The 15,804-nt window shown below is 35.8% G+C and overlaps 3 protein-coding genes across 15 annotated transcripts; 1 reads left to right on the top strand and 2 right to left on the bottom strand.

Annotated features, from left to right (window-relative positions):
* Positions 1-152: 152 nt before the first annotated feature.
* LOC104707069 (uncharacterized) lies at positions 153-2,590 on the bottom strand. Of its 13 annotated transcripts, none has more exons than XM_087461779.1 (8): positions 2,464-2,590; positions 1,976-2,112; positions 1,335-1,553; positions 1,157-1,243; positions 871-1,017; positions 737-763; positions 550-645; positions 153-444 (listed from the first exon to the last, which is right to left on the bottom strand). In XM_087461779.1, exons 3-8 carry the CDS (start codon positions 1,356-1,358, stop codon positions 244-246), a joined length of 582 nt encoding a protein of 193 aa, XP_087317905.1. In that variant the 5' UTR covers positions 1,359-1,553; positions 1,976-2,112; positions 2,464-2,590; the 3' UTR covers positions 153-243. The 13 variants fall into 13 exon arrangements, with proteins under 13 accessions (XP_087317905.1, XP_087317898.1, XP_087317907.1 ...); XM_087461772.1 differs by having other exon boundaries at positions 1,980-2,112; positions 2,464-2,551; XM_087461781.1 differs by having other exon boundaries at positions 550-634; positions 1,980-2,112; positions 2,464-2,551.
* A 1,335-nt stretch (positions 2,591-3,925) lies between these two features.
* Positions 3,926-6,523, top strand: LOC104709475 (gibberellin receptor GID1C-like). Its single transcript, XM_010426085.2, has 2 exons — positions 3,926-4,365; positions 5,004-6,523. Exons 1-2 carry the CDS (start codon positions 4,327-4,329, stop codon positions 6,000-6,002), a joined length of 1,038 nt encoding a protein of 345 aa, XP_010424387.2. The 5' UTR covers positions 3,926-4,326; the 3' UTR covers positions 6,003-6,523.
* A 525-nt stretch (positions 6,524-7,048) lies between these two features.
* LOC104707068 (uncharacterized) lies at positions 7,049-9,481 on the bottom strand. The gene has a single exon (XM_087463364.1). It carries the CDS (start codon positions 9,213-9,215, stop codon positions 7,326-7,328), a length of 1,890 nt encoding a protein of 629 aa, XP_087319490.1. The 5' UTR covers positions 9,216-9,481; the 3' UTR covers positions 7,049-7,325.
* Between the last annotated feature and the right edge of the window lie 6,323 nt (positions 9,482-15,804).

The following is a 15,804-nucleotide window of genomic DNA, read 5'->3' as shown; positions in this document are numbered from 1 at the left end:
GACTACAAAACACTAGAAACCCATTCAAACTCAAGACAAGGAACGATGACTTGTGTCCATAGTTCCTCAGAAGTCAGACTATGAATTTAGTTAAGCACCCAAAATCTCAAGTCCAACTCATTTAAATTTGAAATGAAAATAAGCACATAGTGTTTGTTAAAAGATGTTGCCCTCTATTAATGTATTAAAAATGCTTCTTTACATGATGAATCTATCCGAAACAGAAGATAAGACATTGGATTTCTATATATCAGAAGGATCAATGGAATCTTCTATGATTTGGATACAAGATCCAACAGATTCTCCCTTGGACATAGCCTGAGCGAGCTTGGATCGAGCTATCTCATGGCGACGTAGAAGCAGGATGGTATTGAGGACTGACCACCTCACCTGCGAATCCGCTTTCTTCTGTGTGAACCCCAAACTCTTCACCAAACCATCTAACTGTTCCATCAAAACCATCAAGCATATTTAAATGCTTCATTGGCTGTGCAGTACTGAGTTTATATACAGAACTATAAGAGGTTTTTAGGGGCAAAGATAAGGGACCTTGCTGATATCATCAAGGCCACCTTCAGCATAACCATACAGGAGATATTCTGTTGCTACACCAGCAAGAGCAATGCATGAGAATCTGTTCAGCATCTAGTTTTGGAATAGCAAACACTTTTTTCGGTTAGGTTAAGGAGATTGAAACTGTGTACAACTTTTCTATGAGAAGCAAAAGAAAACATACGGTAGCGGAGACTTTTCCAGAATTAACCTGCGTTTTCAGTCATGTTGGCAAAAAGTATTAAAAGACTGGATTTGAATGAGTTTCTGCATCTTTAGGGGATGTGAAAAAGAAAAAAAAAGAAAGGTTATATATACTTCTTCAAGGAATTCATAGTCCACAAAGGCTGAGCCAGCTTGAACGTTGAGAGATCCTTCTTTTTGTAAAGCTTCAAGGCTTGAGAGCGTGTATCCCCGTGGTAGAATCCCAATCAAGTAGGCCACCAAGAAATGACCTGCTTCGTGCTGAATTTATAGAGGATCTCAGTTCAATGAAGATGATAAGTTTAAAATGTTCACATTTAGTTCTGAAATATACACATATTCTAGAACATTATACTGTAGAAGAATCATATCAGAGTGAGTGCGAGGAAGGTCTTATTACCTGAACAACTCTATTGTGGTATCGTTGGCTGAATGTATGACCGACTGTATCAAGAACCAAACTCCCAATTCCGCCATTAAATGAGACCTATAACAAGAGAATTGCATCACTAAGGACATATGATTGAAGAGACTCTATTTGTGTGTGTGTGTTTTATCTGAAGTCATCTTTGAGTTACCAAGTCCAAAGTCCACAAGAACATAAACCCAAGAGAAAGGTAAAAGAGCTGTTGAGAACTCAAGTCAAATGCTTTCCAAGCAACTATTCCCCCGGAGACACCAGCGATCTGAAGGTTTCTTTCGATGGAGCCAAGCGTTGTATCTGTTGGCGAGAGAAGTGAAGCTGCGTTAATACCATTCAGTTTCAGTTCTTCCAACGTGTAGAGTCTCTGAGGCACCTAGATAAACACACAGAAAAAGAAGGACAAAGACAAGAAATGAGATCACTGATCACAAGGATTACAGTTTTAAAAAGAAGCTTCAGGAATTTATATGTTACATTTCAAGGACACCAAGATCTAAGCTAAACCTATCAAAGCATCAAATCTTGATGATTACGACACAAAAGCTAAAACATAGACCAATCAATCCCATCAAAGATCCAGAGAAAGAGATTCACATTGACATTATGATGCATTCCAATGGACCAAACTTTAAACTAAAACTTATCAAAGCATCAAACTTTGATGATTATGTCACACAACACAAGCTTATACATAGATTAATCAGTTCCATCAAAATGCAGGGAAGGAGATTCACAATTAGATTATGAAGATTACATACTCGAAACAAGGATATGAACAAACACAAAACATGTTACCTGCCTGGCAGCACCAAAACATCGAAGCCCATCAGGTTTGCCTTGGAGATCTTTGACAAGGGAAAGTGCAGCTCTTTCGTCTCCACTAGACAACTTAGAATCAAGTAGCTCCAAGGCTTGTCTTCTTGTGGGCAGCCCTGTTTCAGATGAACAAAGTATGCATCTGTAACTGTAATAACTATGGAAGACAAAAGACTTTTGTGGGTTTGAACATGGAGATAGTCTCACACTACTATGTAACAACATAACCATTCAGCAATAACGATTTTTTTTGTGAAACTAAATCTGACCCAGTAAAGGATTTGCAACATCAATACTGAGTTAGATGAAACGGTTCATCAAATGAGAACAAAAATTGGAGATTTTTGCAGTGGAGTTTTATCAACCACTTGTTCTAGATAAGCAATTTTGGTTATAAAAAATTATTAAGAAGGGAAAATTACATACCCAACAAGCAAAAGAAAATGAAAATTTCAGAGTAAGTTTACCTCATTTAAATAAACATATATAATTCTGAGCCGTTCCTTTAGAAAGATTTCACTCATAAATCGGTAAATGGAGGAAAAAACCAAAGCTATGAAGATGTTCATATATAGTTTTGTTGTACGTTAAGCTGCTAAGTGTTAAACGACATCGTATGAATATATTTCAATTTATTTGGGTCATAATGAATATAGAAGCCCAGTAGGAAGGGCTACATGTATGAATACTGTATGCCTTAATCATAAATACTGTACTGTATGAGTCAAAAATATTCTATACTCGACTAAAGATAAAATTACAGAAATGAGTTTTAAATAATGAATCAAATAAACAAAAATAATAATTTCTTTATCACCAAAAAAAATATCATACATAATACATTTGATATGATATATTTACCCCTCAATTAATATTAACAATTTTATTATTAATTTTAAACGTTGCATATATAAAACTTAATTTTGAATGGAGTTACAGACATTTTAGAGATCAAACTTCAATTTTCTTTAATCTATTTATAGTTTTCGAGCCTCTGTCACATGATTTACCAATTGAGCAATTTATAACCTCATGTAATTCCAAACCACTTTTATGGTCAATTTTTTCAAGAATCACGGTGAAAAAAAAAACTAATAATCAGTACTAACTTGTGTTAGACATTCTATATACTAATAATCAGTACTAACTTGTGTTAGACATTCTATATACCACTGTTAAAAACATTTGAAAAATAAAGCACATTATCTTTCAAGTATTTGTCGATGTTGCAATACTATTTAGGTCTAATATTTCTTCACTCGCTAAATTTTAAAAAGAAGTTAATACTTAAAAAAAAAAAAACCCTAATATATGTTTTACATGAAAAAAGAAAATTTTCACAAAAAAAAAGAACAAAGAAATAAAATCAATTTAGAGAATTATTATCTTTCATCTTCGACCACATATAGTCACATATCTAAATTATTATTTGGTGAACTTAAAATATTTCTCAAGAACAAAAATTTACAATTATCTGCCAACAATGCACCGTATATTCCATGTGACCATGTATCATTTTTTTTTTTATAGGTTCATCGCAATATCAATAAATTATAGAAAATTTATATTTATATTTAATAATAGTTACCTCCTTTAACTTTTTATCTTTAAGATATAATAAATCATTTTGAGAAAATTTCACGTAATTAAGCTTCGTACAATTACCATAACTTTTACGTTTTGGAACCTTTCATATTCATGGTAAGTTTCAAGATTTTGTAGTTTATCCAAATATTACAACAAAGTAAAGTATCACCAGAATATGTTTAATTACTAATTAGTAGTAATCTCTCCTAAGTTCATTTATTATTATTACAGGTAAAATAACTATTTACAAATTAAAAAAAAGAAAAATCTCTCTTTGAGGTCCACCCACCCACCAATGACCCCAACAGTCGTCACACTTTCTGCTCCTTCCCGGACGCGTTGGACTTGAATGCGCAGTTTAGACTCTATAGCTACACTCATGCTAAACTACGCAGATATTCTTATCCATCACACTACTACCGCTTAGAATATATTTTTCACTTAACCCCTTCCTTATTTTTAGTTTTGCTTCCATATTAAAAAATAAAAAATGTTAAACCATATGATCTGACGTTTAAAAGCAGGTTTTTTTTTTTTTTTTTCTATTTCCAGATATAAAACTTTACTCATCCACTCTCCGTTTAGTCATTTACCAAAATATTTTCCCTTCTCGGCTCAAATCTTTTTCATTAATCGAAAAATCTTCGATCTGGGTGGGATTGTGTCTCTTTTGTTCTGTTTGATTGTTACTTAAAAAAATAGGATTTTTTTGTGTTTTTTTTTTTTTTTTTTTTTTGGTATCAATGGCTGGGAGTGGAGAAGTTAATCTTATTGAGAGCAAGGTGAGACCTTTTTTTTTCTTTTTCTTTCTTTTATCAATTCTCGATTGAAATTGTTTGATGGGTCTTTTGGTATTTAACTGTCTGTGTTCATAGATTGTTCTTTAGTTTCTTTGTGGTGTTTGGTTGGATTAGGATTCATGTCTCTCTGTGTTTGTGTTCTTTTTTTTTTTTTTTTAAAAAAAATCAAAGCTTAGGGCTTTTTATCGTTTTTGTTTTTAGGGTGATGAAACGTGTCGGTTCCGTCATGCGTCTTTTCTAAATTAGGAGATTTTCTTGGCTTTATTTGTGGCTTTCTCTGACCCTTAGAGTGACTCATTTTTTGATTCCGGTGAAATCTGATTTTGTTTTTTTGGTAGTTGTTGTTTAACGAATTCTTTAGATGCAATCAACTGACTGATTCTCAATTTTTGGTTTTGTTATTTCCATTTCTTGACTGTTTCTCTATGCCAAGTGTTGAAATCATATCAGATCAATTTGCTTAAATACGTTGGCTCTCTTATAAGGACTTTTTTTTTTTGTTGTGTTTGCATATTGTTACTGTTCGAGTCGTTTGTGAGATTCATTAAATTCAGAACAAATCTCTTATTATTGTCCCTTCTTTGATTGAAACTTCTCTGATGTATTGGTGGTTGATGCAGACAGTGGTTCCTCTCAATACATGGGTTCTGATATCCAACTTTAAGCTAGCCTACAATCTCCTGCGCCGTCCTGATGGAACCTTTAACCGTCACCTCGCTGAGTTTCTAGACAGGAAAGTCCCTGCAAACGCCAATCCTGTTAATGGGGTCTTCTCCTTTGATGTTATCATCGATCGCCAAACCAATCTCCTTAGCCGAGTATACAGACCGGCTGATGCTGCTGCAGGGCCACGAAGTATTACTGATCTTCAGAATCCAGTTGATGGTGAGATAGTGCCTGTTATTGTCTTCTTCCATGGTGGAAGCTTTGCGCATTCTTCTGCAAACAGTGCTATTTATGATACTCTCTGCCGTAGGCTTGTTGGTTTGTGCGGTGCTATTGTTGTCTCTGTGAACTATCGCCGTGCACCAGAGAATCGTTACCCTTGTGCTTATGATGATGGCTGGGCTGTTTTGAATTGGGTCAACTCGAGTTCTTGGCTTAAAAGCAAGAAAGACTCAAAAATTCATATTTTTTTGGCCGGTGATAGCTCTGGGGGTAACATCGTGCATAATGTCGCACTAAGAGCGCTGGAGTCAGGGATCGATGTTTTGGGGAACATTTTGCTTAACCCTATGTTTGGAGGGACTGAAAGGACGGAGTCTGAGACACGTTTGGATGGGAAATACTTTGTGACGGTCAGAGACAGAGATTGGTATTGGAGAGCGTTTCTTCCCGAGGGTGAAGACAGAGAGCATCCAGCGTGTAGCCCGTTTGGACCGAGAAGCAAGAGTTTAGAAGGGTTGAGTTTGCCCAAGAGTCTGGTCGTTGTAGCGGGTTTAGATTTGATTCAAGATTGGCAGTTGAAGTACGCGGAAGGGCTCAAGAAAGCGGGTCAAGAGGTGAAGCTTCTTTACTTGGAACAAGCCACTATTGGCTTCTACTTATTGCCTAACAACAATCACTTCCACACCGTTATGGACGAGATAGCTGCGTTTGTAAACGCAGAATGCCAATGAAATATCTCTTTTATCTCTCACTAACAAACGGGGTGAAATCCACCACGGAAGGTGTGTGTATGCCCGAGATTCTCGTTTTAGTTGCTCTTTTGTAGTGAGTCAAAAGAATGGCGTTTAACTACTTACCACGGTGGAAGTGGCTGCGTCTGCGTTTGTCAACCGTGTGAAGCTGGATTCTGAAAGCAAAGCAGGAAGAAGAACAGTGAAGCCGGTAATGTTTGGCTTTTTAGTGTTAGCGTTTTGACTTTTTTAACTACAGAGCTGAGTTTTTATCAGCTTGCTGTTGAATAGTAACTTTGGGCTATGTTGCTATTATGATATTTTCCCGTAAATATCTATATAGTATATATACATACATCAACAATATGTTTTATTATAAGTTTTTTCTTTTTGTTTATGGTTTTAGTATAATTATTAAGTTATTGCAATGTAAAACTAATGTCTCTCATATTCACTCACTGATAGGGCTTTATTGCAGTATGTAATCATTGGCAAAAGATTTAATGTATAAGTCTTTGTAATCTCTACTTTAAATGTAAAAACCAAAATGTCTCATGGAGGAAGGTGCATTGCATCTGGACCACACAGCAAGGAAACCAAAAAGAAAAAATTGACTCTTCGAAGAATATGCAATAATGTTATTTTCTTTTTTTATGTAAAAAGGCTCGAAAGGGTTTTGTTTTTATATGAGATGTATCTTTGCACAAATGATGAGAATATAGTTAATAAGCATGTGGAACCCAAAAAATAAAATAAAAAGAGATAAAAAGATACGAATAAGCTAGTTTTATGGAGTCCACTAGAACAAAGACGTAGATATTGAATTGTAACCAAAAGAATGAAAAGACAAGTTTGGTTTGGTAAGAGGCTTCAATCTTCCCATTAAAATAACAAACTATTATGAGAAGTGTGGTTAGAGTTAGCTTTGATACATGAGTTCACCTACTTTTAATTTGTATATGCTTTACTCCAAAATTTATCAGATTCACATCAATGGAATTACGTATTATGGTGGAGACACAAACTTGATACCAAAAGATGTAATATATAAAAATGAAACGAAGATGTTTATTAGAGTTTCTGAGAATCAACTACATGTTCAGAGAGAAAAGTAGCAGAACCACAGACATAGATAGAGCTAGACATGAAAAAAAAAAGGATTACATCATAGTTATTCATGAACCAACTAAACATCATAGAGGAGTTATGAGTAAAAAGCTCATACGATGCTCAAAATGGTTTAGAAGTTAAACAGCAAATATTGAGAACTGGATTGCGGTAATGTTGTCTGAAAGTTATAGGGGTAGTACCATCTTCAGGTGTTCACTTGATCGAAGCAGCATACGCAACAGATGCAGCCATAAGGAGAGAAGTAACAGATGACACAAGGGTCCAAATGCTCTTCTTCTTGTGTGCATCTTCAACTGAATGCTTCATTTTCTCTACTTCCTTCTTCATTTCCTCAACCAACCTTTCTTTGTTTTTGAACGACTTCTTGATCGCTTCTAGCTCCACAGTGTAAGAATCCATTCCTTTCTCACGCTTCTTCTCGCCTTTTTTGTTTTCTAAACCACACACTATTGTTGCCACACTCTTCAGCATTGTTAGACTGTTTTTTGCATTGGTTCTAGCAGACTCGAGTTCTGTTTTCAGAACACCAATAGCTTTTTTGTTTTCTACAATATCCTTCTGAAGGATACCCTTCTCGTTTCTCAATGACTCAGATCGATTCTCCACTTCCTTCTTCTCTTTGACCAATCTCGCTCGCTCAGCCTTAGTCTTCTCAAGCTCTTTACCAGTAGATTCAATCATTTTCTCTAATTCTGCAACTTTATCCTTAAGAGCCAACCGATTTCTCTTCTCTTCAACAAGAGCCTTCCCAGCATTGTCTCTCTCAACCTCAACCATCGCCAGAGACTCCTTAAGCTGGCTAACATTGCAGCTAAGATTCTCAGTAGTCTTGGTTAGATCATTATAATCCTTTTGCAGCTGAACTGCAACATGCTTTTGCTCATCCGCCAGCTTACTCAGCTCAACAAACTCAGCCTCCTGGTTAACAACACGCTTAACAAGCTCATTCTTCTCGCGCAACAATTGGTCAACCAGTTTCCCATTATCAGAGGATTGCACGAGAGCCATTTCCATCTGCTTCTTAACTGAAATGTTCTCCATCCACACACACTCAAGCTCAGATTTCGTAACAGACTTCTCTTTCACCAATGCATTGATCTGCTCCGCCCTGGCTTTCGCTTCCTCCATAACCTCATCAAGATTCCTCTCTAACCTAATAACCTGATCACGTAACCCCACCTCTTCCTTTGTCAAGCTCTTCACAGTCTCATTCAAATTTCCCAACTTTTTCTCCAACTCAACGATCGTCTCCTTCTGATCACGTTTAACCATCTCTATCTCCATCTTCTCTCCAATAACCCCTTTGATCTCACTCTTCAACCCATCAGTCTCCCTAATCTTATCCTCAAGGTTCTTCTCCATTTCACTCCTCTCCTTACTAACCCTCTCAATCAACTCATCTCTCTTCTTCCTCTCCTTCACCAATCTACCATTCTCAGACTTCAATCTCCCAACTTCTTCACCTAAACTCACTTCTTTCATCTCCAACCTCACCACACTCTCCTTCAACCGATTCATCTCCTCACTCTGCAATTCAAACCCACTCTTAATCAAATCCCTCTCATCACAAACCCTACTAAACTCATCCCTCTCACTCTCTAACTTCCCCATCAAAACACTAGCTTCTCTTTTCAAATCCCTAATCTCACAGTCCCTATCACTCTTCTCCTTAACCAACACATCTACCTCAACACCCATTTCCTTAACACGACTCTCAACAAAACCCATAAACAGATCCAACTCAATCTTCAACATGAACTTCTCATCGCTCGAACCACACAACTCCTCCTTCAGCAAAGTCTTCTCCTTTCCGGAACGGGTCAGCTCAGCCTCCAACGCATCTTTCGCCTGGAAGAGAGATTCAATCTGCTGCCTCTTCTCCATGGTTTGCTGGAGAAGAATCCCATTGAGTGACTTCAAGTTCTGAAACTTTTCCTCCGAGGAGTCATGGTCCTCCATTGAAGACTCACGACTCAGCTCCGCCGCCGGTTTCTTGTAAGTGACCGGAGATTTCTGGCTCTGCATTTGTTGTTGCTCAACGGATGCTCCATTGGTGTTACGAGACACTTTCTTCTTCGCCATTAGAACAAAAGTGGCGGCTGAGATTTTTAGGGTTTGGGGAGTTTCAGGGTTTTGCTTTAAACGGCTAAGCGAGAAAGAGAAGAAGACTAAGAGACCAAGTTTGGGGGTAACTTTGATAATTTCAAATTTTGGGGACCAATTTTGTATTTTTCTTTTGAAGTTTTTTGATTTTGTGAAGGTGTGGTTAGATTTTACACTCTCTTATATAACAGCTGCAGACCACAGTATCCTGATTTCTTCTTATTAATGCAATAGACTAAAAATTTGATACGTTTCATTTTTAATAACATAACATAATTACAATTACTCAAATTTTGACATGTATCAAATATTAGCTAATATTTGACAGATGTTAACAAACAAAACTCATTCGCTCCTACTGATAACCATTAGAAGAATAAAAAGAAAATGAATAAAAAGAACAATGCGGAATGAAATAAACAGTTTTTGAAGATTGAAAGGAAAATCTGCAGAGAATGAACAAAATAGTAAATGGTAACCAAACAATAAAAATGTTTTTAAAATATATTAAATATTAAATAAATTTAATTTCAATTGTAATACTAATATTATTCTAATGTATATATAATAAAATTTTCAAATAGAGCCTTAAGATTAGTTTAGCATAAAATTCCTATCAAAAATATTTTTTTTGTCAGTACATTGTGAAAATATGAAAGTTTTTATATTACAAAATTGAAATTTTATTAATAAACATATTTTTATTTATTTTAAAATAAAAAACGAATTTGAATATTTGCTCTTTTTTTTGTTCCATTTGTTCCTCGTCAATTTTGGGGAGGAACATTTTTGTTCTATTGTTCCTTATTTTTTGAAGAATGTAGATGAATGTAGGGGAAAAAATATTACTTTCAAATGGTAAAAAAATTGTGGAATAGAGAGGAATGTGATATTTCTCCTCATTCTTTTCCTAAATTTTGGTCACCAATTGAAGCCATTATTTTACACTAAAATTAGTTATTATTACCAAAAGAAAACACTAAAATTAGATATGTTTTAACTATAAATCATATCTATCCAGGGAACCACACAATTAGTTATTATTATCAAAAGAAAAACACTAAAGTTAGATATATATCCAGGGAAAATCCAACATATGATATACTTACAAATCATCAAATTTGGAAACATATCAAGAATTGATTAAATATTGGCATATATAGATAACAGACTCATTTTTGATACGTGTCAATATATTCTACTATATAAATATATTTTTATAAATTAAATGTAATTAAAGAGAATGACTAAAAATAGATTTTCCTAAAAGAAAAATGGGAAAAATGTCAAAAAAATCTTCAACTTTTAAATTTGGGATGAAAAAAGTATAAACTTTCGAGATGTCATTTTAATCATAAAATTTTTTTTTTTTTTTTTTCAAAAATCACAAAGTTTAGTTTGACTATTTGATAAAATAGCAAATTTTGGTTGATTTTGCCGCTGTTAAGTTTCCGTTAGCAGAGTTAATTTTTCGTTTACAATCTCCGTTATATTTCCGATACTATATATAGTTTATTTACTATCGTCTGTTGAAAGCATGACGTCGTCCATTGGTTAATGTGGGGGTTTCGTTTTCACCTCCCGCGGGTTCGACTCGGTCTGGACGAAAGTTTTTATGTTTTTTAAAATAAATTATATTACATGGATTCGAACTCTAGACCCCAAAGCCGCAAACATCAAAACGTAACCAACTACGCTAGGTAGATTTATTAACAATTAATGAAACACAGATTATTATATCGTATGTTATATGTGTTTATTAACTTCTTCCCCGTCCAACCATATCCTTCATAACCGTGACCGTTAGATCTCGACATCCGCCGCATCAATAACGACCCACAACTTACTCCTCGAGAGAACGGAAGGCGTTGCCTCCTCCGTTGGATAAAGCTCCAGTGGGAATTAGATTTCTCGGTGAAACCATTCGCTGCCACAGCTTGATCCGCCGGTTGCGTTTTGGGTACATGACTTTCTTCCAAGTTCCAACCATGGTCATTGTTCTTTCAAAGACATTATTGTACTCTATGGTTCAGTCAAATCCATAGCTTTATTTTCGTGGCGTATTTATTTATATATGTTTCTCTTAATGTTGTCAAACTAGTTTTTCTTTGTTGATTACTAATTATTCTTTATGTCTTTGGAGTCTCAAGTTCGAATCTCATCTAATGCGTTTTTCAATAAAATCAAAATATATGCGTCTATTCATTGTCGAACTCGCGTGCAGCGAATTACTTGACTCGCAATTTCACCGACGGACGACGCTAACATATTCGTTTAAATTTGTAAACAACTTATATAAAGTATCGTTTATCGACTAAACAGAGGTTGTTAACGGAAACTTAACGGCGTACTTGAAATGGTCAAGTCAACGAAACTTTACTATTTTATCAAAAAGTCAAACTAAACTTTGGGATAAAAATGACATTTTGAAAATTCATGTTTTTTTCGTCTCAAATTTGAAAGTTGGGATTTTTTTTGACATTTTTCCCAAAGAAAAATTGACACTTGCTTGTTTTTGTTAAAGTGCAGTTTCATTTCTTAGTAACGTGCAATTCTTTCGCCGAAGAAGCCCAAAATAACAGTTTAGACCCATTAGGTCTTTATTTGAAACGAAAACATGAAACGTAAAGTCTAAGAAAGAAAGAAAAAAAGTTTGAACCAGTAAAAAGTTTAGTTTTATGGTGTATATAAATATAAATAAAAGCAAAAAAAATTATACCTCCACAAGAATCGGGATGCTGAATAAAAAAGAGTTTTTTTATTTTTTTATTTTTTTTTGTTGTGATTATATTAAAATTTGACTATCGGGATAGCCTAAGTGATTACATCATTTATCTGTTATAACAAAATCACAAAAAACCGCTTTCCCACGACCTGTTAGCCTACTCCAAAGAACCAATTTACAACTTGTTGAAAACCAGCTTTAGCAAACATTACTGCAAACTTTTTCTTCCTCGAAGACACTCTTCATCCAAGTTGGGTAACCCCTTTCCACATATGATTGAAAATGCAAGTCCCCTGTTACACTTTGAGATATCATGTTTGCACCTCCATTTGTTGCCTCATTTTCATTTACCAGTCTCCACTCCGAGATAGGACTAAAAAAACTCTTATGATTGAGCTTTAGAGGAAGGCCACATTTGGTCTCTCCACGCCTCCCACCAAATCTTTGTCCTGAATACCAAAATAACTTGCTTGAATCTGTGGCTATTCATGCTTTCTACTGTCTAGAACACTACTTTGAGCATTGCATAATCCGGACTCAAAATACCTCCAAAAGCTTTGCAGGTATTAAGCAAAAATTCTCATTGCTCATCTCTTAGAACCTGTGCTTCACCTGCTAACTTATTTCTTTTTGACCAGGATGAGCTCACATTACACTTGACCCAGTTTGGTAAAGGTTTTTCCCATCCCTTCGCTAAAGGTTGCATCCTTCTCTCTCTTTGATGTTGGTCTTATTGGTTCAGTAGGGATATACCTTCCCCTTCTTGGCAATGAGCTTCAAACCACTCTGCTACCTCCTCTCTGATCTTGTCCACTGATTATTTTGCGGAGAAGTTTACTCCTTCAAAAATTGAAGAGCCTCTATTTTTCCAAATCCTCCAAATTATCCATGGGAAGCTTTTCCTCAACTCAATAGGCCACTCTTTATTATTTCGACAGAAAATGGAACATGCTTGAAAAAACTGAGCCAATATGAAAACCATCAACCAGAAATGGGTAATCTGACAGCACCCAAATCTGTCTAGCAGCAGAGCAAGTAAAAAGTAAATGGTTGATAGACTCACCTTCTTCTCCACAAATTTGGCATACAGAGTCGATACTCATGCCCTAACCATTGAGGGTTTCAGCGATGGGAATGGCTCCAGACAGCACTTTCCAAAGAAATTTTTTTAATTTTGGATCTGTCTACAAACTCCAAATCAGTTTTTTCAATTCGAGTGTCGAGGGGTTAATAGAGGCTTCTCTGATAAGTTAAGCATTCTTTTCTCTGTCTTCAAGCCAATAACCTGATTTAACTGAGAACTCCCCGCTCTTATTGAATTGCCAAGCATAGAAATTGTCATGCACTAGTAAAGGCTTTATAGCTTTAATTCTTGCGATATCCAAGGCAGGAAAAGATCATCAAGCTTTTATTGATCCCAAAAACTTATATTCTCATCAATAAGTTCATTAACCTTTAGACCAACTTCAAAAATTTGGTTTTCTCCAGGGGCTCTATACCCATCATTATAATCCACTCGTCAATCCAAACATTCAGAGTCTCCCCATTTCCAACTTTTTCACTAAACCTTTGTACAATAGTTCACATCCAAAGAGGATGCTTCTCCAAGCAAAAGATGGTCTTCTACTCATTGTAGCATCAATGAAGTTTGACTCTTCATAATATATGCTTTTCGTTAGCCTGGAAAGGAGACATTTGGGGTTTTGGAGCAGTCACTATGCTTGCTTTGCTAGAATGGCTTGATTGAAATATTGAATACCTCTAAACCCCATACCTCCAAGGTCTTTTGATAAGCATAACCTTTCCCAGTTTTGCCAATGGATTTTTCATGAATGTTCCTCTGAACTCCACCAAAAAGAGGCCATGGAACTCTGCAAATTATAACAAGTCGTAATTGGTAGCTTGAAGCAGAACATCGCGAAAACATGTATTGCCAAGGCTACTGATTTCAACAACACTTCCTTTCCTCCCTGAAATACACATCTTGTGAACCACCCTTTTAATTTATCTTTCTGATAACTGAGCATTTCAACCTTTGAACCACTAAAACATTCTGGCAGTCCAAGATAAGTACCAGTTCCACCTTCAGACTGATTTCCCAAGATGTATCGAATGCTTCCTTTCAGATTGTCATCCACTCGAATGCTTCCTTTCAGATTGTCATCCACCTTTGCTCCAAAAGTTATAGAAGACTTACTAGGATTGATAAATTGACATGTAGCTTCACCATATATTCTCAGAACATTCTGCAAAACCTGGTTATGATCCTTTGTAGCCTTACATAGGAATAGTGAGTCATTCGCAAACAGTAGGTGATGAACACTCGGCCACTCCTGATGAAACTGAATGCCATCAATTTTTTTTTTCGTTTGAGCTTTATTCAAAAGGTGAGTAAGACCTTCAGTAAAGAGGACAAAAAGGAAGGGAGATAATGGATCGCCTTGTCTCAATCCTCTCTCTGGGATAATCATGCCAAAAAGATTATCATTGATAATAACTGAATATGTAACATAAGTAACACATACCATGATCCACGACACCCATTTCTTATGAAAGCCCAAGGCGATGAGTAGTGATCTGAGGTAATTCCATTCAATTCTATCATACTCTTTTGACATAAATTCAGAGGAGATTTGAGCCACTAGGATGTTGTCACTGATAAGCCTCTCTGGTATGAACGCAGACTGAGTATCAGATACTATGAGGTTTAAAAAAGGCTGGATTCTTTTAACCAAAATTTTGAATATGAATTTGTAAAGCACCGAAGAAAGACTGATCGGTCTTAGATTTGCCATTTCAGATGGATGATGTGTGTTTGGAATAAGATAGAGATGCGTATAATTCTAGTCAGCCGGAAGCACTCCATCCTTAAAGAGAATTTTCACTTCATAAGTAACTTGTTCTCCCACTATAGTCCAGTATTGCTGAAAGAATAAGGCTGACATGCCGTCTGGACCCAGTGCTTTAGCTGAAATGATTAAGAACGTTGCTTCTTTTACTTCTTCATTTCTTATTTCCTCTAATAAGCTTTCATTCATCCGATCTGTAACTCTAGGGATAAGACCATCAAATCAAACAAAGAAGCTAGTCGGATTTGAAGAGGTGAACAAATTCTGGAAATAGGCAACAACAACTTCTCCTTTTGCAGCTTCAGATACTTGCAAATTCCCATTTATATCTTTTAACTTTTCAATCCTTTTCCTCTGACGATTCTCCTTAACTGATGTGTGAAAAAACTTTGAATTACGATTTCCACTCCTTAACCATTTCTGTTTGCTCTTTTTTCCATTATGCATCCTCCTTTCTGTAGGCTTTGGCTAGCTCCCTTTTTAAAATGAAGACTTTATGTTGGACTGGCCAAACTACAGATTGTTCTTTCTTTAAAGCCATTTTAAGGAGCTGAATCTGTTCATGTGAGTTGATCGTATTTCTTTTCTCCAACCACTTAGAGATTCCCTGCAAGCTCTGAGCTGACCTGTTACGGACAAGCTAATACTATCAGATTTGGGTTCCCAAGCCTGCACAATAGCCTCTTTCACTTCTTCCTTGTGGAGGAATCTTTTATCAAACCTAAACTGGCCCCTATAGGAATCTTGGGATGACATAAGTTTCACTAAAACCAGTCTATGGTTTGATCCTCTCATATCCAAATTTTTTTTAATTTGAAGCAGGGAAATGTTTGAACAAATCCTCATTTCCAAAGGCTTTATCCAATCTACACTAAACCCAATGGTCTCCTCTTCGTCTTGCCCATATGAATCTATTTCCAATGCTTGGCAATTTAGACATTCCAAACTCACAGCATATCAACAAAATCCTTTGAAGCATTATCAGATCTTCTAG

Source organism: Camelina sativa, chromosome 8, assembly GCF_030686135.1.
Source record: "Camelina sativa cultivar CO46 ecotype springtype chromosome 8, ASM3068613v1".
Classification (NCBI taxonomy): Eukaryota; Viridiplantae; Streptophyta; class Magnoliopsida; order Brassicales; family Brassicaceae; genus Camelina; species Camelina sativa.
Note: the sequence above shows the minus strand (reverse complement) of the source record. Positions and strands in the feature narration are given on the sequence as shown.

Coding starts and splice junctions, on each gene's coding strand:
- LOC104707069 (XM_010423342.3), bottom strand. CDS start 2,227: ATGGTTATGTTGTTACATAGTAGTGTGAGACTATCTCCATGTTCAAAC. Junction 1,554..1,975: donor GTTTTGGTGCTGCCAGGCAG/GTAACATGTTTT, acceptor GTGTTTATCTAG/GTGCCTCAGAGACTCTACAC. Junction 1,244..1,334: donor TCTTGTGGACTTTGGACTTG/GTAACTCAAAGA, acceptor CTCTTGTTATAG/GTCTCATTTAATGGCGGAAT.
- LOC104709475 (XM_010426085.2), top strand. CDS start 4,327: ATGGCTGGGAGTGGAGAAGTTAATCTTATTGAGAGCAAG. Junction 4,366..5,003: donor TTAATCTTATTGAGAGCAAG/GTGAGACCTTTT, acceptor TGGTTGATGCAG/ACAGTGGTTCCTCTCAATAC.
- LOC104707068 (XM_087463364.1), bottom strand. CDS start 9,215: ATGGCGAAGAAGAAAGTGTCTCGTAACACCAATGGAGCATCCGTTGAG.